Source organism: Chlamydotis macqueenii, chromosome 19 (genome assembly GCF_036417535.1).
Source record: "Chlamydotis macqueenii isolate bChlMac1 chromosome 19, bChlMac1.mat, whole genome shotgun sequence".
Taxonomy (NCBI): Eukaryota; Metazoa; Chordata; class Aves; order Otidiformes; family Otididae; genus Chlamydotis; species Chlamydotis macqueenii.
The window spans coordinates 7,622,670-7,642,622 of record NC_141574.1 but is presented as its reverse complement, the minus strand read 5'-3'; the positions used below and the strand labels follow the sequence as shown (position 1 = coordinate 7,642,622).

The following is a 19,953-nucleotide window of genomic DNA, read 5'->3' as shown; positions in this document are numbered from 1 at the left end:
GCGGGGGTGGCGGGGATGGCGGGGGTGGCCCTTTGCGACCCCCAGCACCTCTACAACATCCTCAACCAGCACCGGCGGCTGCCCCGGCTGGCGGAGCCCAACTACCTGTGCCTGCTGGGTGAGCGGCGGGCGGCAGGCCCGGCGCCGCGCACAGGCCTGGGCGGGTGGCCCGAGGAAACGGGGCGTGGGGGGCTCCGGCGTACGGGGAAGAGCAGACGATACTTCATGGAGCTGCTGGGGCCTTGCTGTTAGGGTGTTTTGACGTGCCGTGACCCGCTGCTGCTCCGGCTTTCATCACCTCCCTGCTCTGCTCCGTCCCAGGGATGTGTGCTCTCCCCCGCTGCTCCCGGAGCTTTTAGAGGGGAACAATATTTCCTGAGCGATGAGCATTTGCATCTTGCGTAGGGGCAGTACGTCAAAAAAAGGGTGCATGATGCTGCGATATTATTAAATGTTTCGGTGAGGGAGTCAGCCAGTTTGGGAGTGGGCTTGGGGTCTCTCCGGTCCCCCCTCCCCATTTCTAGGGCAGCACGGAGGCAGAGGTGCTGGCGGCCCGGAGGTCAGAGCAGGCCCAGCGAGTGGGGCCAGGCTACGCAGAACGGAGCAGGGGACTGGCGCTGTGAACGCTGTGGTACCACGCTTGGGTCAGGAGTAAAGCTGTTGGCATCGCTTGTTACACAGAGACTTACATCAGCATTGACGTTCGTTATATCCACATCAGAAACTCTCAGTTTCTAAAAAAAAGAATCGTTCCCTGGTTGATGTCGGTGCCTGAATTCCCACTGCAGCATTAGGCACGGGATTCTACCTTAAAAGCAGCAAATAAGCCAGTTTCTCTGTCTTGCTTGTTTTTTTCAGATGCCCGTACTCAGCGTGAATACGATGAGAGCCATATTATTACAGCACGCAGGATTGGATGGGTGAGGGAGGATTACCGTTTGCTGTGAACCATCCCTGGATTTAGCAATTAGCAGTAAGACAAAATTGGCTTAAAACCCAAGGGAATTGTCCCAGCCTCTCCCCTGCCTGTTCCAGCCGTCTTCCATTTCTGCCACTGGGGGGATGTGTTCTGTCACGAAGAAAGCCAAGGTGGCTTCAGTAGCCCAAAGGATTGGCACATAGGAGCTGTATAGCAGGAAAAACATTGCACAAGAACTAACATTCTGTAGCCTTGTCTCACAAAGGACAGCGCTGGCATCTTTACTGCTGCGGCTGATGAAGCAATCCAGCGTAGTTTGTGTCATTTCTGAATTCTAACCAGGTCTTTCAGAATCAAGTACAGACATAGCCCCAAACCCATCCCGTAGCTACAGAGTAGTAACTTGCAAGCTGTGGGTAGCGTTGATGCCACAAGAAAAGTGTGGAGCTGTGCTTCTGATAGAATTCCTTTGTGATTTTCATAGAGTCCCACGGGGCAGTATCTGGTACCGGATGCTGAGGAGTTGGGGTGTGTCAGATACTGTGTGGTGTATGACTGCGAGACCACTTCCTTGGATTGCTGTGACTATCAGGAAGAGGAGAAAAAAAAAGGTATCTGTGACCCGTGTCAGTCAAGACCTCAGTGCAGGATTTATATCTTTGCCATTCCTCATTTAATTTTATGAGCTTATTGGAAGAGATGCAAATTTACCCAGCTTTATTTGAAAAATTAACTTGTGTGCTAAGCCTCTGGTTTTTCACTGTGTTGCATATGTCCTTAGGCTTCAAAAATCCACACTTTATTTCAAAACATCCTGGCAGGCCTGGTTTCCTGTCTGTGGACTGATCCTTCTGAAGTTCCCCATCAAGTGTGAGGGATGGATTCTTTTTTTTTTTTCTCACGTTTCACTGAGATTGGGCTTGTGCAATGATTGCCTTTTAGGGAGCAGTGCTTCTTTAGAGACTGAAAACACTGGCTCAGGTTCCGGATGTTCACAGAGTGAACTTCCCTCTTTGAGGGTTATAAAAGGCTTTCACGTTATCATATTTAAAAAGACTCAGCTTCAGTGGGGGTGGTGAGTGGACGGGGTTCACCAAGAAATGTGAAGAGCTGGAAACTTTTCTGTGTATTGTTCAGTCTTCGTTGAACCATGGAAATGTTCAGCTTTCACGCATCCTTTGGCAAGGAGTTCTGTGTGCAGAACGACTTCTGTGTGTTTGCTTGGCTCCTCTTAGCTTTATAAAGGCTACTACAGCTTTAGCAAAGATTTACATCATTTTTTAAAGAAAGAAATCGGGGAGTGAGTAAAGCACGTGTGCTCATAAATGCTCGGTGATAAGACAGTAGCAAGGGAAGGTGTGAAGAATCAGAAGTGGGTTTCTGTTGTGCTGATCTGTTTCTAATGCAGACAGAGCTCGAGGCAAGCGGGATGGATCCCTTGGGAGAAGGAGGGGGAGCAGCCATCTCACATAATTTCCTTCGCTGAGGGGAGTGTTTAAAACACTTGTGAATAATTTATTCACGATACCTCCCCCTTTGCCTAAAGCAGACTAAAGAAAATGGCCTCCATAAGATTATTAGATTTAAATTAATACTTCCTTATTATCAGAACTTATTACAAGCACTTTCCCAAGAATAATGGAGTGGAGGGAGGAAAAAAAAAATTATCTAGATCTACAAAAGAAACCAGAAGAGGAATAAAAGATCAGGACAAGAGATGAAAAGCAGCATGCCTTGTAACTGACCTGCAGCAATAGTTAAAGAATAAGCCAAGCTTTTAACGAGGCTTTCTGCAGACCATTAGATGAAATTAAAAGGAGTTTGCTGCCGGTGTCAGTGGGCCAGATGTAACCCCAGTGCACTCTAAACCTGCAAATAGCTTTTTGATCTCGTTAGATGCTGAGGAAAGAACTGCCGTCCGGTACGCCAGAAGCTTAGAGCAGTTCACCCGCCGTCCCGTGCTGGTCCTGAGGGGAGGATACAAGCGTTTTTCAGCTTGCTATCATTTTCTGAGGACTCAGAAGATATTGTGGATGCCTCAGGTGAGACGATGCTAATTTGCAAGGAGAAGACATTAGCATTCATATTCAGCTGATGATGGCTAATGAATTCAAGTTAAGTGGTGCTGTAAACCTCATATCAGAGTAATTTCAAACAAAGGAATTAAATTTAATTTGAGTTACTGTTTTTGCCCTGAGCCTCACTACTAATTCTTTTACAGCCACACTTTGCCTTTTTTATCCTTCTTCCATTGCGTGAAAGAAAGCTCGTGAAAACAAACTGGGAAGGTTTCTCTGATAACCCCGAAACTGGCCTGCTAGAGAGTACAGATAACTAAACAAACAGTAGCAAATGATGAAAAGAAGCAGGTTCCTCTCTGACGTGGTTATCTGGGATGTTACCTAGTAAATGTTTTCAGACAGAAGTACAATTCCTAGCAAGCACTGTGTTCCATGTCTGTAAAGCTTTTCAACGGGAAGGATCACAAAGCAAGTGCTGCTGCATTGTTTGGACAGGCCCAGAAAGAAAACAGCCATCTACTGGAACACTGGTATCCTAATTGTTTGGTTTCACCTACAAACTTTGATCTGTTTAGCTTATGGGAAACAATTGCTCTATTTTTTTCACATCTAGGACAGGACCTGAGCCAGGGCAGATTTAGAGGGTGCTGGACAGCAGAGAGCATCTCATTGCAGCGTGTCTTTTTTTTCCGTTGTTCCTGTTTGCTTCTGGTTCACGTGAAACAGCCCATGACACGGTGCTCACCTGTGGGATGCTACAGCACACGAGAGAAAATAATTTCACTTAGTGCTTCTTTGTGAAGGGTAGCAAACCACTGAACTCCTCATCAGATTCAACTGAACACAGAGTACCTTGCCTCTCAGTTTAAACTGTTATTCTCTGTTGTTTTAAATTTTTAAGCTGCTGTCTTGTTCTGCTGCAGCATTAGCCAAATATCGGTGAGGGATGTAGAGGCACTGTCAGCCACTTGCGTATTTTTGTTCGCAGCCTTCACGCTGCAGACACGGGAAGCAGCTGCGGACTCGCCACGGGGCACCTGCAGCTCTGCAGCTGGCAGATGGTTTAATTTAGCCATCTAACATCAAATGAGTTTGTTATGCTGCAGGCCCTCCAGACAATGTAAAGAATATATGCTGCCTCCTGTTTAGTTAGGATTTGTTTTCAGTAATGCCACAATGACAGCAATGCTGTTAATTATTCTCAGTAAATCTAGCAAAGATTTCAAGAAACAGAAAGCCCAGGTGATTAAATGAATCATTACACTAGAATGTGTCATGGGCTGTTGACTAAGTGTGTGTTCAATTCTTCATATGACTTCTGTTTAAGAATCTACCAAGCTAAAATACACTCTCTTAACTGAGCCTATGGTTTCTTTCTGGCAGGAACTAGACAACTTCAAGACGTACCCTGTAGAGATACTACCTGGAAAGTTATATATGGGCAATTTCAAGCAGGCTTGTGACCAACAAATTCAGAAAGATCTGAAGATTAAAGCACAAGTCAACGTCTGTGAGCAGCCTGCCACACTGTAAGTTAAATAGTGCAAGCTGTACCCTCACCAAGGTCCGTGCCTGTGAAAAAAGTGAGGTGGGACAGCACGAGAGCCCATTCGCAGAGGAGTCAGTGCCTGTGAACCTCCAAGGAAGCCTCTGGTTGGAGGAAAACTGCAGATTCAGGTGCTGTTTCATGCTCATTTTTCCAGTTTCTACTCCAGAGGTAGCAGAGCAGCAATGCAGTCCTGCAGCCCTCGACTATGACGTGGGTGGACTGGGTGAGAGGAGGATTGGAAGGCCCTTGGCATTTCGAGTTGATTGCATACCACCATCCTTTGGGAAGAACCTACATCTCCCAATAGCTTTCAGAGCAAAATCTTACAAATACATCAGCGTGAGAGCTAAATCGCCAATGTTTCACGTTGTTGGTCTTCCTTCCTTACCTACACCTGTCCACGACCCTTGTTCTCAGTCTGTAGGCCATGCTGGAAATGCCATTTCACACAGTGAAAAATCCAGTGCCATTTCTCAAGGTGGTGACCAAAACAAAGTAAGCAACAAATCCAGTTACCTATGCCAGTGCACATGTACTATCCGGCATTTCTCATGCCGTTAACTCAAGAGGAAAATACTCAAAGTTCTCTACACAGTGGGTAATTTCCCCATGCCCTCTGCATGACGTGCTTTCTCATTTCAGAAACTCCTCGTGAATGTTTTGCTCCACTATCTCTGAGTTGAGTTCCCTGAGCTTGTGGAAGGAGGGGGATGAACCACATGAAGTGAATTGGGTGGCTATGTTCACAAAACTGCCAGTTCATCTGTTTTCATTTAGCTCTCAGATAAAGGAAGCTGTAGGTAAAGTTAAGACATCAATGCTGATAGCATGTGGAATGGAAAATCAGTAATTAAATTGGTTCTGTGTTACAAGCACCTCAGAGTCTTAGCATAACAAATCCCTTATCATAATGTTAATGATGACAATGATGAAAAACTCACGCCTTTAACAGCAAACAAAATTATCAGCTTGTCTCCAACAAACACATTTTTTCAAAGCTGTTTCTTTGGTCCGTGTAATGCTGTGTGCTCTTTTTCCAGGTTTGCAGAAGATGGCAAATATCTCCATATATCTGTTCCAGATTCGCTCGAAGCAGATCTTTTTTCTACCTTTGCCACCACTTCTCATTTCATAGGTGAGTTGTTCCTGATCTGGAATTCCTGAGATCTTGCTAGGGTATTAGGTGGGAGTGACTGCAATTCACTCCAACAGGAAGCCCAGACAGGAGGGTCGTAACCTTTCAGGATCAGCACACTCTCAAACAAGCCCACGCCCTCATGGACACCAGAGCTACCTTACTAACCGTCCTGATGGCCAGAGAGGAGATTTTACAGGCCATCTGACTCTGATGTTCCTACTCACTTTAAAGAATACCTCACTCTCTGTAGTAGTGAGCTTTCCATCTGATCTGAAAAGGCTTTGCTGTAGGATGTTTACCAGGGCTTCATACGATTCCCTCCTCTTCCTTTGTTCTTAAATACAACCCTTTGACTCTTACTAGCCCAAATCTTCAACCACCAGAGCTTTATTTGAACAGAAGTGTGACACACATGCGAGAATTTACCACAAGACACTGCTAATCTTTGTGATTTGCAGCGTAGACCCACCATAGGGCCTAGGAAGACTTTCAGGTTGAACAGCATAAACCTGCCTTCAGCTGATTACATCAGAGAGGGCAAGAAAAAACATACTCTGCAGCTCAGTGCTTGCAGCAGCACAGCAGACATAGCTCCCACAGCTCCATCCTGTGACGGTGTCCAACCGTGTTGTCATCTTTTATCACACTTATGAAATAACGCCTGCCACAGACCAAGGCCCTGCTGAGCTGAGTGTTGTACAGACCCAGAAGCGAAAGACCACCCTGTCCCCACGGACCATACAGTCCGAGTACAAAATAAGAAATGACAACTGGATGTAAACAAACAAACAAGGAAACAATATTTGAGGATACAATTTTGTAGTCCTGAACTGAATGTCATGATTTGCATTGAAACTTAAGTATCAAAATCCACTTACTTGCCTTTCATTTTGTTCCAAGTTTTTTTTCCCAGTAGTATTGCAGAAGAAAGTTTCTTTCTTACATCAGTTTGCGGAAGTTTCCAAAACAGACTATAAGAGTTTATTAACTGTAGCTCTTGTGAAAGCGTGTACTGTTTACTCGATAATCTAACTGTTCACTTAGTCTAGAGTAGGTTACTTAACTGGAACGGTTATGGGTGGACAAGAGGCTAAAGCTCTCCACATATTCTCAGAGAAATGTGAGTATCCTCATGCCAGGTGTGTGTTGGAATGAGGCCATTTCTACTCAGGTCTTAGAACAGAACCAGTACCTCATGATAGAAATAAGTCTGAGAGCCTGAAGAAAAAAAAACACAAAACCCCACAACCTTGTAACAGCAGTAAAAGAAGAGGCTTTGCCCTATGAATTCCAGAGTTCAGTTGCTGATATTCCAAAAACATGTCATGCTGTCTGCTCTGGAGAGGGAGGGAAAGAATTCAAAAGGTTATTAATAAAATATGCAACCTTTCAGGCATAGATAGCGGAGTTGATGTGGCTAGGGGTGAGTGACAGCATCCTCTTAAAGCCACGTGGGCTTGGCTTTTGTAGAAAATGAGTTTGCTGATCTTAGAAATTTTCATTGCAAAGTATCCATCATAAAAACATCATCAAATCAGAAGATCAGTGCCCTAGCTGGCATGGACATGCTTTCTGCTGGTGATCCCCAAGGAGGGGTAAGGGTTTTGGAGTCTAAGTCCCCTCCAGTTTGAGAGCTGATTCCTCCTGCTTCAGTGGTGGACAGTTAGGCTTGTTTCCAGATCATTAAACCTTTCTAGGAGGAGTTTGAGTAGCTGATGTGATGCTGACCACAGCTGATCGGTCATGGTAGGCCACTTTTCTTCAGCTATGTGATGTAAAGGTGACACTGATCTGTAATGAAGCATTGGCTGGTCATTGTCATTTAGTTCTGGTCTTCAAAGCCATGTTTTAACTCCGTGGATTTTTAAAAAAGGCAAATGCTTACAAAAACGGTAACTGGCAGTGCCCATCTGCTGCTGTCAGGGTTCATGAGTGTTCCTGTCGCTCAGGCTGCTAGCCTGTCAGCTGTCACTGAATTAGAGCTTGACTGTACAACTGGAAGCTTGATTTCCCAGATCGCTAATTTGTGATTGGCATTTCTTTCCTCAGATGCTCAGCTGGATCGCGGAGCCGTGCTGGTGTTCTCCAGCCTGGGGATAAGCCGGAGCAGCACAATAACCATGGCCTATCTTATGCATTCCTGCCAGTTTTCCCTGAAGGTACATCACTGTCATGTTTCCCACAGATACTGGCTGAGTCTGCAGTTTATTTCTGTTTCTGAAGCCTCGTTATTGTGGTAATGAGAAAGACATCATCTGTGCTCTCATGCAAACTACCCACCTGATAATCTAATATATTCTAGTATAGCAGATTGTATCTTCTTTATACTGTTAAGGAGGTGGCCTTAGGTGTGATTTTGGAGCTGTGAGTCCTTGCCCTGGCACCTGTGATATTCTTGTATTTCCCTACTTAGCTACGGGGCTGTAAAAATAAAGCTGTGGTTACAGAACTTAGTATTTCTGCTCTCCGGGACCTGAGAAAGAGAGTATCTGGAAGCTACTGGAGTTAATCCCATCTCTTGATACCTTGAGGTTACAGGGAAATGGAGAACTTGGTGTTTGCAGGGCTCTGATTTACCACGGAGCTCAGCAGCAGTGGCTTCTTCTAGAATCCTCTTCTGCCCTCCCACAGGTAGCAGTGTAGAGAAATCTGGAATGGGATAATACTAGCCCGGGAGGCATGTACAGGTTAAACGGCCAGCACACTCTGTTCCGTAGCTCTGAATAACGTAAGGAAAATAATGAATGACGGCTGAGAATGATCTGGCCGTGCAATAGCCTGGCGGCCTCTCCCCCGGCGCCAGGCCCTTTTTCCCTTTGCATACAGCACGTGGACACCGTGCCGTAGGCACCATCTCATGGTTCCTGCTCAGCACCAAGCAGGCTAGTTCCCATGGGAACTGAAAGGAGTCTCCTGAAAAATCTTCTCCTTGTTTGGAAAGTGTTTCCTTCTTTGGGAGCTTGAAAGGATTGATCCAAGCTTCACTGACGCTGCACCTGTATCTAGTCATTTAATTGATTTTGTGCAAACATTTGCAAGGTAAGAGGAAATCTCTTACCACCGCTGTGTGCCAACGGGTAATTTCAGGCTGAGCGTGCCAACAGGGTTGCAGACACTCTGTTGTCTCTGCTACTCACGCTGGGTGTGATTGCTCCTGCACACTGACAGCCGTTCCCTTGCACATGCTAAATTACTGCAGGTGCTTGCAACAGCAGTGCAAAAGTCAAAGGCTGATCCTTGCAATTTCTCTCCGTTGGTATCAACAGGTTGGTCTCAGCATTTTACTAAGTGCCAAAAAAAAGGAAGAAGAAAAGGTTGGCACAGCAGTGGCGTGCTGCGGCTGGCCTGGGTGGTGCTTGCCCACTGTCGGCTGGGCAAAGCTTTCCTGGGGGATTACCCTGGCAGAGAAGTTTGTTTCTTGCAGAGGGAAGCAGTGCAACAGATTCCCGTGTGATCCTTCACCCACTCTAGGCAAAGACCTTTGAAAGCTTCTGAAGACATGGGGATTGCAAAAGAAAGACAGATTTGGGATGTGCGGCCCCTTATTCTGTTAGTAACGGTGTGTGAGTAGATCTGTTGAGTTCAGGGGAGCTAGAGACATCCACGTCGTGGGCCCAGAGGAGTAAATATTGGAAGATCAGCCTCAGAGCCTGCAGAATCACTGAGATTAGCAAAACAAACCAATGGAGCACTATCTTTTAACCTTTGGTCTCATTACGCTTAAGCAATCCTCTGAGTGCGGGGGGCAGTCTCTTTAAAAGTGGGAAAATGAGCACTAGTGGGTAAACCCAAGGATGCAGCTGGAGTAAAGGCCAGCGGATCTGCCCTGTGTGTAGCGTAGCAGAGTTCCTAGCTGATTACCTGGAACTAACAAATAACTAAGATGGCTGTAATTAATGCAGTGGGATAACTGGAGCTTCATAGCTGCTCTGCCACATTGGGTCACACCAATCCAGAATCACGATAACCTTTGTTGCTTACCTGTGAATAGCTGATACTTCACTGCTTTGCTTATCATCCGTGGGAGAAACAGCATTTTCGGGCAGAAAATCCAGGACTGCATTGCTCCATTGGTGTAAAATAACGCAAGATACCTGCCAGGTAGTGAAAGCAGTCTGAGCTGTCCTCGTATCCAGGAGAGCGGAGTGTGAAGGTGACAGGCTTCTCTGAAGTTCACGTCTTCATCCAGTCTGTCCCTGCTTTGGTAGCCAAAGTCTTGCCCGCAGGTTCTTGCTGTCCAACACAGGAAATACTAACCTGTGTCGTTCACAAGGGTAGCTGCTGCATGTAGATACCAGAGATTCACTGTCAGGTCTAATTCCTAACACTCCTTTGCTTTCCTTCTGTTTACAGAGAGCTTGGGAGTACGTTCTGAAATGCAAAACGAACATGAGACCACACCGGGGCTTTGTGAAACAGCTCTCGGACTGGGAGACCCAAATCTACGGCACCACGATCACAGACGTCTCTGAACCGAATTACTGACGGGTAGCAAAGAGAACACCCAGCGGGGAAAGGCTGTCTGAACCACCGTAGGTAGAAAGTTACTTGAACGCTGCTTGGAAAAAAGGTCTTCACATCATGGAAAGGCTTTCGTCTTTAGGGCCATATTATTTGGGGGCAAGTTTTGGAGCCGTTCGGGGAATTCGCCTGGGCTGTAGAAGGTGGTGGTTTGGGGAAAGCAAGTCCTGCAGGTTGTGGCCCACCGCTCGCCTCTTTTGTAAACAGAGGGGATTGTAACCAGCTTATCGGGCATGCTCCTTACCCCAGGCGTGGGGAAGTCGTTGGGGCTATGTCTGAACAGGTTTGTTGGTCCATAGCCTGGGATGGTAAATTTAGAGTTTGACTGTGCCCACGTCCAGCCTTGAGACGGGACGGCAGAATTTCCTCGTTTCAGACATCCCTCCGCTCTGCGTGTGCCTTCTCGGCTGCCCGCGGACACGGACGCGGCCTCTCGCAGACTGCCTGGTTGAATTGTCTAGCCAGACCACGCTTCCCACTTGCCACCTTCTGCTACAACAACCGGACCTCTTGGCATGGGCGCTAACCGCGACGCGTCAATCCTGTTACGTGAAAACCAAACACAGTGCTGCCCTCGCTCTTACCGCACTGGCAGTCCTGTGCATTGACATCACCAAATAAAACACGATGGATAACTTGTGCTCCTGGGCTTTCCTCGCCCTCTGTGCTAAGGATTTACTGGGGATTTTCATTTTGGATCATCCCGCCCAGGTTTGCCATGCAAACATGCGCAGTGGGGGGCGGAGCTGGCCAGCCTTTGCCATTCCGCTGGTGAATTTACACCGAGAGCTGCCCGAGCTGGCGGCGGGCCGGCCCTTCGCGCTGCAGACAGCCCTGCGCGCCGGGGAAACGTCTGTGATTTTTTTTTTTTTCTTAATCCTTCCTTATCCCAGGCCGCTATTTCCCAGGCAAACCAGGCTGCTGTTGGCCACGCCCCCTCTACCAGTGGCCACGCCCACCAAATAGACCACGCCCATCGCCACGCCTCCCGGCGGGGCGTGCCCGGAAGCGGGGCGGGAGGCGGTGGCGGCCGCCGGGCCCGGCCCAACCCAGCCCCAGCGCCGCGGCCGGGGGCCACTCGCCCGCCGCCGCCGCCATGGCCTGCGGTGCCTCGGCCGCCGACTGCCTGCGGGAGTGGGAGGAGCTGCAGGACGGCTACCAGCGCATCCAGGTACCGGCCCTCCCGCGGCCACCCACGCGTGACCGCCAGCCGCCGGCTGAAGGGGTTTCCCAGCAGGGCGAGGGGGTGCCAGGCCTGGAGGAGGTGGGGGGTACGGCCAGCGCGGGGGGCTTTCCGGGGCTGGGCCATCCGGTTATCCCGCCTGCCACGGACGCGGCGCGGACACGCGAGAGCTGCGGGGGGCTGAAGGCCGGGAGCAGCGGCAGGCGCGGCCGGGAGCGATGCTGTTTCACGCTCCTCTCCGCCAAGCCCGAAGGCAGCCTCGCCGGGGAGCCGGCCGGCGGAGCGGAGGCAGCCGGGGATCCGGTCACGCTGCGGCCGGGCGCCTTGTCCCGATGCCCGGCACCCTTCCGCCCGCTGGGAAAGGTGACTGGTGCGGGAGACGTTTCCACCTGCTTTGTGTAATCCCCAGCGCGCTCGCTGCCCGGGGAAGGAGCGGGCAGGGTTCGGCTCGGCCGGGGTCACCCGAGGAGAAGGCTGGCAAACCATCGTCTGCTGTGGTTCAGCTCCAGTGGCTGCATCTGCACCAGTTCCCTTTCCCCCTCCTTCCCCTCCCGCCACCCCACGGGAGCGGGGCGAAGCGGATGTTGTTGCGGACACATCGCAGCTGTGCCCAGATCTGGGGCAAGGGAGGCTTTGGTAAACCTCCTCTTGCTCCACAGGCATTGCGTGGACGTCCCGCGTCGCCCGCTTGGAACCCTGCTGCACGCTGCCAGCCCTTGTGGCGCGATGGCCCTTTCCTTTGGAACCCTTCTCCTGGGGTGGCTCCTGATCCAGGCTGTCTCCCAGCGTGGTGCTGGGACAGTGGCACGCCTAAAGGAGCTGTCCCAAATGCTACTTGCTCTCAGTTAACTCCAGAGCAAGAGGAGGTGACTCCAGATGAGAGCAGGAACGCTTGATGGTCAAACAGGGAACATCCCGTGCAAGACCGGGGCCGTAAATCATTGCTGGGGGAGCTGGGGCTATCTGGGATCCGTTCCCACCCTGCCTGTCACCAGAAGGAGAACAAGTTGTTTCCCTTCTCTGCGTCTCAGTTTCACCTTTCTCCTTTGGGAACAGCTTTGAGAGCTGCTGATAAAGTGCTTGATAAGAGCTTCGGAGGTTAAAATGTGTGTGTCAAGGTCTAGTCCAAGGGTTGTTGTGAGCAGCATTTAATGCCCTGGTGGAGGTGGCATTCGGGGTGCCGGTGGTCGAGGTGGGGCTGTTTTCCAGCTGACCGGGACAAGAAGCAGCATTGATCCAGCGCGCTCTCTCCTTTCCTTTCTAAATATAGCAAAGAATGGCATCTAGCCTTACCCAGGTGCGGTTGGGTTACCGCCGCACGAGGAGCCGGGCAGTTGGCCGCGGCCCTGCTGCAAGTCCGTCCCCTTTGTCCGGCTTGTTGACAGGTTCCTTCCAGCTTCCCAGGGGTGCTCGGGATGGAGCCCCAGAGCCACTCGTTCCGTCCCACGCGTGGCACCAGCAGTCAAAGCCATCGCTCCCGGGTGGCCGTGGCCCTCGATTGCAGTCCTGGCCCCAGCAGCGTTTTTTTCCCCTGAGTCTTTCCTGTCCCCTGTGCCGCAGTCAATGGTTTCCCAGCCCCGGGAGCATCCCCAGAGAGAGACTGCGTTGCCAGCTGGATTTTCACAGCCTGCAGCTGGAGTGGGGCCGGACGCAAGCCATGCGCGAGGGCAGGGCCAGGCTGAGCCATGGGGATGTGCCTGCACCTGTAGGTGACTTCCCTGGGATTGGGGATGGGCATCCCCAGCAGCTGCTTCGGCCCCTGTGGAAGCAGGGATGGCTGCAGGCTGTCCCCAAACGCGCCTGGCCTTCTGCAGCCACCTCTTGTCTTACCCAGCTGCAGTGCAGGTGAAGTTGGAGACAATTTTGAAGAGATGCATCAATAGATGCCCCCACGGGGGACCCAAGGACAGGGACGGCTGGGCAGGCAGCTGTAACGCATGCCGGTCTCTCTTTCCCAGGATAACCACAAGCTGTACAAGCAGAAACTCGAGGAGCTAACCAAGCTCCAGGACGGCATCTCCAGCTCCATCGCACGGCAGAAGAAGCGGCTGAAGGAGCTGTCGTTGTCCCTCAAAAAGTGAGTTGGTGTCCCGCGACGGCACAGGGCGGGAGGGGAGAGAAGTGAGGACAGGGTTATTGAACTCAGCTCCCGGCTGTCTCCGGTACAAATGTTACTGCAGCCTCACTGGCAGCAAAGTGCTGTGGAGGTCTGGACTCACCAGGGTGATCTTCCTCAGCTTCCCTTTCCTCTGCCCCAGTTTGAGCCTTGTGTGCAGCTCAGAGCTTGTAAGGGCTTTGCAGGTCACCTGAGCTGCCCGCTGTCCCGCACGGAGCTCCCTCCATCCTTCCTGGAGGAGAAGACGTCTGGCCTCACCTCGCTCTCATTCCTGCTTCCTTTTCTTGAGCAACATCCCAGCCTGACAGAGGAGCTCACCCTGCAGACGGAGTCGTGGACTTGCCTCCAGTCCATCTTCCCTGTCCTTGGGGTGTCCTTGCCCGGGACAGTCCTGTATGGAGTGCCAGCACGTGCTGGTTGCATTACAGAGGCTATCCTGGTGCCAGCGCCTGTGTTTCCTCCCCAGATGTAAAGCCCACGTGAGCCCCGAACAGGAGGGGTCCATCCAGGAGACCCAGAGCCTAATAAAAGAGAGGCAGAACGTTTTCTTTGAGATGGAGGCCTATCTGCCAAAGAAGAACGGGTAAGAGGAGCCTCCTCTCTGGCTCAAACACCGAGTCCGCCCTCGGCGTCCCCGCGGCCGTAACGCTGCGAGGCACGAACCTGCTGTCACCCTGCTCCCGGCGGTGTCGCAGCCGCGTTGCCTGGGCAGGAGCCAGGCTGAGCCTCTGCCGCGCTGCCCTCATCCTCCCTCGCTCCTCTGCCTGCTCGTGGCCTTCACCCGCCCTTGAACCGTGGCTGCGCACGGTGGAAGCCTCAGCGAGCACCCCGGTGCCTGCGGGAGGTGGGGTGTGCGTGCGGCCGCCTGTCCCCCTGCCCTTGGGAGGAGATGCCAGAGCGTTTGTGCCAGTCACGCTGCCTGGCAGCTCCGAGTGGAAAACAGCTGGGGGCTCGTTCCCGGCCCCGCAGCCTCGGTGGTGGCACAAGAGGGGACGGCTCTGCCGTCACCTCCGCGGCAGCGCTGCCGGCTCCCGGGCAGGCACCCGTCCTAATGCCTTTGCTCTCTCCGCAGGTTGTACCTGAGTCTGGTGCTCGGGAACGTGAATGTCACGCTGCTCAGCAAGCAGGCCAAGTACGGCCCTTCCTGGCACTGCTGCCCTCTGCTTTTCCTGGCTCGGGATCCCCTTGTCAGCAGGGAACGACAACTCCTCCCGGGCTGAGCTGCAGCACGTGCAGACACGTGGCTGCCTCGACCTGCCTGGTGCCAATTCCCTTCCTTTCCCAGAATCGGCCGAGTCCTCAGCTCCCCCTTATGCTCCTGCCACCAGGCTGGGACACACCGTTAGCTCTACCAAGCTGTACAGGATCCTCCGCTGAAGCCGTGCCCGGGTTTCCCCCGCGCCAGGGACTTCCAGGAGAGGCAGATTTGTGCAGTCACTGGCAAGCCCCCTCCTCTTCCCTTGGGGAAACACCAATGGCCAGTTTTGGCCCATGAGAGCCCCCGCACGTGCTGGGACACTAATGCCAGAGGTGCCCAGCCAGGAGCCCCTGTCCCCCTCTCTTGGTTCCCCAGGCCTCCCCTTGAGGACCTGAGCAGATGCCAACCTGCCTGGCTTCCCACAGCCCTCTGGGCCACCCACCAGCTTGGCATGGTTGAGTGGTGGCTTGGAGCTCTCTCACCTGTGTGAAAGCAGCCTGGTGTGCTCTCCTCTCAGAAATTCCCAAGGGATGAGGTTTTTTTCCTGAGCATGTCCCACAGGTTCCCAATGGAGCATCACTTTGTCCAGCCAGGTGGGATGGGAGGAGAGAGACTTCCAGCAGCCACCTTGCTCCAAGCCTGTTCTTGTGCTTCCCTGCAGGTTTGCGTATAAAGATGAGTATGAGAAGTTCAAGCTCTACCTCACCATCATCTTACTTATTGTCTCCTTCTCCTGTCGGTTCCTCCTCAACTCCAGGTGAGTCTGGCTTGGATGCTGAGCAGACATCTCCTCCCAGGGCTCCTGTGTCCTCCTCTCATGTCCTGAAAGGTCCGGAGGATCTGGAAAGGTCAGGATCCGTTCAAGAACATCCTGACAAAGGATCTGGGCTCTGTCCTGGAGGTGGGGTGGCTTTTGTGGCTACTGCAGTCTCGCTGTGGCCGTGGTGATGGTGGAAAAGCAGGTCTCCTTGCCCACAGGGTGGGTGAACATCCTGCAGTGATGGCCGTCTCGGTGCCTGTGCCCCCAACGCGCAGGCGGTGCCTCTGCTGCCTCCTTTACGCCCTGCTTTGTTTGACACCAGGGTGACAGATGCCGTCTTCAACTTCCTCCTGGTGTGGTACTACTGCACCCTCACCATCCGGGAGAGCATCTTGATCAACAACGGATCCAAGTGAGTCCCTTGGGCTCGGGGAGGGGGGCGTGCAGTGAGTTGGTCGTTCTCTGCAAGGCCAGGGAGCTGGGACCCATGGCGTGGCTCCGTACTTCCCAAGGGAGCAGCTCCAACCTCCTACTCAGGGTGTGTAGCAAACCCTGGTAATGAGCTGGAGGAGCGGGGCGGGAGGAACTCCCTGTGCGGAGGTGGTGCAGGAAGGTGGAGCAGCAGTTGGAAGGGCCCTGGCCCCTGGGTGCCGCCTGGGCCGGAGGTGCTGGGTCCTGCTCCACGCACTGCGTTTCGTAACCAGCCCTGCTCCTCACCTTGCCCTGGGAGCTGGAGGGCGGCTGGCACTGCTCTCCTGGTGCGTGTTTGGGTCCTAATTTGTGCTCGAGACCTGATGCCTCTTTTTTGTGTCCACCTTCCAGAATCAAAGGCTGGTGGGTTTTCCATCACTACGTCTCCACCTTCCTCTCAGGTGTCATGCTGACGTGGTAAGCTTGCATCTTCATGTCTCTTGGTGTAGAGACCCCAGCCTGCTTCGGGCGGTGGCCAGCTGAGATGATGCTTCACCGCCCTAACCCTTGGCCGTAGCGCTGCTCTGTGGCTGCTGGGGTCTGACAGTCAACTCCACACAACCCTCAGCGGGCCCAGGCACCCTAAATGAAAGCAGCCGTCGGCACCTCTGTGCAGCAGGCAGCGTCCCTGGGCTGGGAAACACGAGGTGGTGTAACATTGGTGCCCAAGCTGGGGTGACCCTCTGTTTTGGTGGGAGCTGAGGCGAGGACCCAGCTGTGGGGCAGGCAGGGCTGGCTGCGTCCCCTCAGCCCCACGTCCCCCAGCCAGCATCCTCTCTCTGCAGGCCGGACGGGCTCATGTACCAGATGTTCAGGAACCAGTTCCTCTCCTTCTCCATGTACCAGAGTAAGTGCTGCCACGTGTGCTGGGACAGGGGGCTGGGACCACCGCTGGTGCCGAGCGCGCCTGCCTGGCTCCGCGGCACACGGAGACTCAGCTGTAGCTGCTCACAGCTCTTGGCTCACCTGGGTTTTCCCTCAGCTGCTTTCCACCGCCCTGGCGCTGGGACATCTTTGTGTGCAGCGTCATCTCAGAGCCGGGATGATGCTGGAACCAGGGGATGATGCCTGGGTGCCTGCTGATGGGAGCCGCGCTCTCCTTGCAGGCTTTGTGCAGTTCCTCCAGTACTACTATCAGAGCGGGTGCTTGTACCGGCTGCGAGCGCTGGGTGAGAGGCACAACATGGACCTGACTGTGGGTAAGCTGGGATCTTCCCTGATTTTCCCAGTCCAACTGGACCTGCTGTTGCCACAGGGCCCGCGGCTACCAACAGCCTCCCTCCCAGCACCAGACTGGTGCTCAGCCAACTGGGAGCTGTGGTGGCAATGGTGCCAGTTATTTTTGTTTCAAGGTTAGTTTGACTGCGGTTTATCAGTGGCAGAAATGGTAAAAGCTACAAATAAAGCCAAAGCTCTGCAAGCAGCGTCTCCCATGAGGCAGCAGCATCCTGTAGGCTGGATGTCCCCCCTCCTCCTGCTTCCTGGGGCTGCTGGCTCACAGTTGGCTCCCTCAGGTGCAAGGTAGCAGTGGATGTGGCTCCTGGTAACCGAGCTTCCCCGATGAAGCTGCTTCACAGGCAGAAAAACCTCCCTGCAACACCACGTACTCGTGGGCTGTCACCTCCCCAGCCCCTGTGACACTGAGGGACAGCAGCTGCAGGCGAGGGCAGCTCTACCACAGGCCACGTTAGCCTAGGGCTAGGAATCCCTGTCCTGTCCTCCCAGTGAGTCCAAGTGCCCACGGCGAGGCTGCGTCAGCCTGGCAGGACCCTCGGCCAGGCGCGAGGTCACTAAACCTCCCTGCCCACAACCTCCAGAGCTGGGCTCCATCCATCCCCCAGTCAGCGTGTTCTCGGGTCCCCATGCAAATCTTCATCCTTTGCAGAGGGCTTCCAGTCCTGGATGTGGAGAGGCCTCACGTTCCTGCTTCCCTTCCTCTTCTTCGGGCAGGTGAGTGCGCGCCGATCCTTGCGGGGATCTGCGAGAGGCTAGAGCCTCAGGTGGGAGTGGATCAGGCCCTTTTCCCAACTGCGCTGGGCAGCCTGGACGTCACACAGGTCCCGCAGGTTCCTGCAGCCATGCGACACAGGTGCCACGGGCAGGGAAATGCTTTCAACAAAGGCTGAGCCTTTTCTTTTTCTCCAAAGCACTTATCTCCACATCTTGGCTAGTGAGGTGGGGAGGACCAGGGGTAATTCTAAGTGCTCTGATGTGCATAATAGAGCCAAGGGGCTGGCTGCAAAAACCCTTCCAAAAACTCTTCTGAGCTTCAGCTCTGAGCTGCTGCTGCTGAAAGTCCAGTTCTTCCTTGGTCAGATCATTTAGGCCAATGGGCAAAAGCAGTAAGCTGGTCTGAGGCTTCCTCCTGGCTGCTGAGCTCCAGAAAGTGGCAAGAAAGGGGGAGATGTCCCAGCTGGGCTCCTCTGGCCCTGATCTTGGACCGAGTTTCATTGCGTGCTGGGGCAGACTGGCCTCACAGGGGGTCTGCGTGGGGTTTGTGCCCAGAGGGAGCAGCTGGATAAACATCAGGATGGGGTCGAGCCTCTGAAAGCAGAAACTCTGCTAAATCTCCTCTCTCCTGCAGTTCTGGCAGCTCTACAACGCTGTCACCCTCTTCCGCATGATCCAGCACCCGGAATGCAAGGAGTGGCAGGTAAGGGGGCTCCCAGGCAGCTGCCCTGGGGAGGGGGATGCGCCAGACAGGTGGCTCCTGCTGACTGACACCTCTGCTGCTCCCACAGGTCCTCATGTGCGGCCTCCCCTTCTTCATCCTCTTCCTGGGGAACTTCTTCACCACCCTCCGAGTCGTCCACCAGAAGATTCAGAACAAGAACAAAGACACAAAAAGGAATTGAAGGCAGGGGCAGCGTGGGGGCTAGGACTGTTTCTCCCCACCAGCTCCATCTCCCGTCCCCATCTTCTCGATGCCATCCAGACTCGGGTGTCTCACCCTGTTCCTTGGAAGCCTGGGTGTGGGACAGAGCTTGGGGTCTGTTCACAAATGGACCACGTGTTCACTGCGGTGCTGGATCAGAGTCGGGAGCGCCCTGCAACCCCTGTCCCGTCTGCCTTCCTCCTCCAGGAGAGTGGGGAGAGCTGCTCCCCTTCCTCCTGCCTTGAAGACATTTACTGGGATGGTTCTCCAGGGTTGGGCCCAGCTCCGTTAGTGCTCCCCACCCCGCTGCGGGCAGGGGACAGCCCAGGGTGCCTGGCTTGCATCAACTCCCCTGGGACAAGGCAGGATCCAGGGCTGATGGACGTAGCTTCTGGGGTGGTCCAGGCTCTCCCCTGTCTCTCCCTACAGCCCTGCAGCCAGGGCAGCCCCCAGGCATTGAAGGCAGAGGAAGAGTGGCCCTCACATCTCAGTTGCTTCCCTGCTTTCAGGGGCAGCTGGAGGCAATGGACAAGTGCTGGCTTCCAGGGTACGTTGTACCCCCATTCCTCCTCTCCCTTCAAGCTGCAGGGGGGGCTGAGGTGGAGGAGCTGTGGCACCAGAGGGGCGGGAGCACCACAAGCCTGAACCAGGCTTCGTGCTGGAGCTGTGAACAGGACCCTGGCCTCGCACCTCTGGAGGATGCACATGAAAAATAAAGGGAAGGTGCTACCTCGGGTCACTGGGGTGGTCTCAGAACAGCTTGCCATGCTCTGTGGTTTTGGCTTATCTGGCAGTGGGGAAGTAAAACCATCTCCACGTGCACCCACACCAGCCTGAGGCCCAGGGGAGGGGAGGGGAGTGCTGCAAGCTCCCTCCCGTGGCACCCCCTGGCCTGCAGAGCCCCATGCCCCAGGCTGTGACCAGAGCTTTGCCCCTCTGAGCCCAGCAGGACATCAGCATCCCTGCAGACAGGGGAAAGCACGGCCACTGTACGGCCACTGCCAACCAAAGAGCACGTCCAGCACAGCTGAGCCTCAGCGCAGAGCCCTCCGTCCCCCGCTGCCGTCCTCGCTGCCCAGGGTAGGAGCTGCTCCCAGCTCCAGCTCAGCCTAAACCCAGAGCTGGGGCCTGATCCCCAGGTTTGCTCCTGGTTAGCAACCAGTTCTCCTCCACCTCCCTCTTCCTGAGCAGAGGGAGGGCAG

General features: G+C 53.4%; 2 protein-coding genes across 2 annotated transcripts; both read left to right on the top strand.

Moving 5' to 3' along the window:
• The first annotated feature begins 15 nt into the window (after window positions 1-15).
• STYXL1 (serine/threonine/tyrosine interacting like 1) lies at window positions 16-10,766 on the top strand. Its single transcript, XM_086763057.1, has 9 exons — window positions 16-118; window positions 859-920; window positions 1,404-1,530; window positions 1,862-1,918; window positions 2,816-2,961; window positions 4,324-4,469; window positions 5,530-5,624; window positions 7,677-7,786; window positions 9,981-10,766. The coding sequence occupies exons 1-9, from the start codon at window positions 16-18 to the stop codon at window positions 10,110-10,112; spliced, it is 978 nt and encodes a 325-aa protein (XP_086619183.1). The 3' UTR covers window positions 10,113-10,766.
• A 407-nt stretch (window positions 10,767-11,173) lies between these two features.
• Window positions 11,174-19,509, top strand: TMEM120A (transmembrane protein 120A). Its single transcript, XM_086762824.1, has 12 exons — window positions 11,174-11,319; window positions 13,290-13,408; window positions 13,914-14,030; window positions 14,520-14,579; window positions 15,307-15,402; window positions 15,728-15,817; window positions 16,228-16,293; window positions 16,662-16,723; window positions 16,983-17,075; window positions 17,762-17,826; window positions 18,461-18,529; window positions 18,618-19,509. Exons 1-12 carry the CDS (start codon window positions 11,245-11,247, stop codon window positions 18,729-18,731), a joined length of 1,026 nt encoding a protein of 341 aa, XP_086618950.1. The 5' UTR covers window positions 11,174-11,244; the 3' UTR covers window positions 18,732-19,509.
• Window positions 19,510-19,953: the final 444 nt, after the last annotated feature.

Excerpts from the sequence above, each read along its gene's own strand:
- TMEM120A (XM_086762824.1), top strand. The coding sequence starts at position 11,245 with ATGGCCTGCGGTGCCTCGGCCGCCGACTGCCTGCGGGAGTGGGAGGAG. Across the intron at positions 15,403-15,727 it reads CGGTTCCTCCTCAACTCCAG|GGTGACAGATGCCGTCTTCA; the intron begins GTGAGTCTGGCT and ends GTTTGACACCAG. Across the intron at positions 17,076-17,761 it reads CAACATGGACCTGACTGTGG|AGGGCTTCCAGTCCTGGATG; the intron begins GTAAGCTGGGAT and ends CATCCTTTGCAG.
- STYXL1 (XM_086763057.1), top strand. The coding sequence starts at position 16 with ATGGCGGGGGTGGCCCTTTGCGACCCCCAGCACCTCTACAACATCCTC. Across the intron at positions 1,919-2,815 it reads AGGTTCCGGATGTTCACAGA|ATGCTGAGGAAAGAACTGCC; the intron begins GTGAACTTCCCT and ends TGATCTCGTTAG. Across the intron at positions 5,625-7,676 it reads CACCACTTCTCATTTCATAG|ATGCTCAGCTGGATCGCGGA; the intron begins GTGAGTTGTTCC and ends TTCTTTCCTCAG.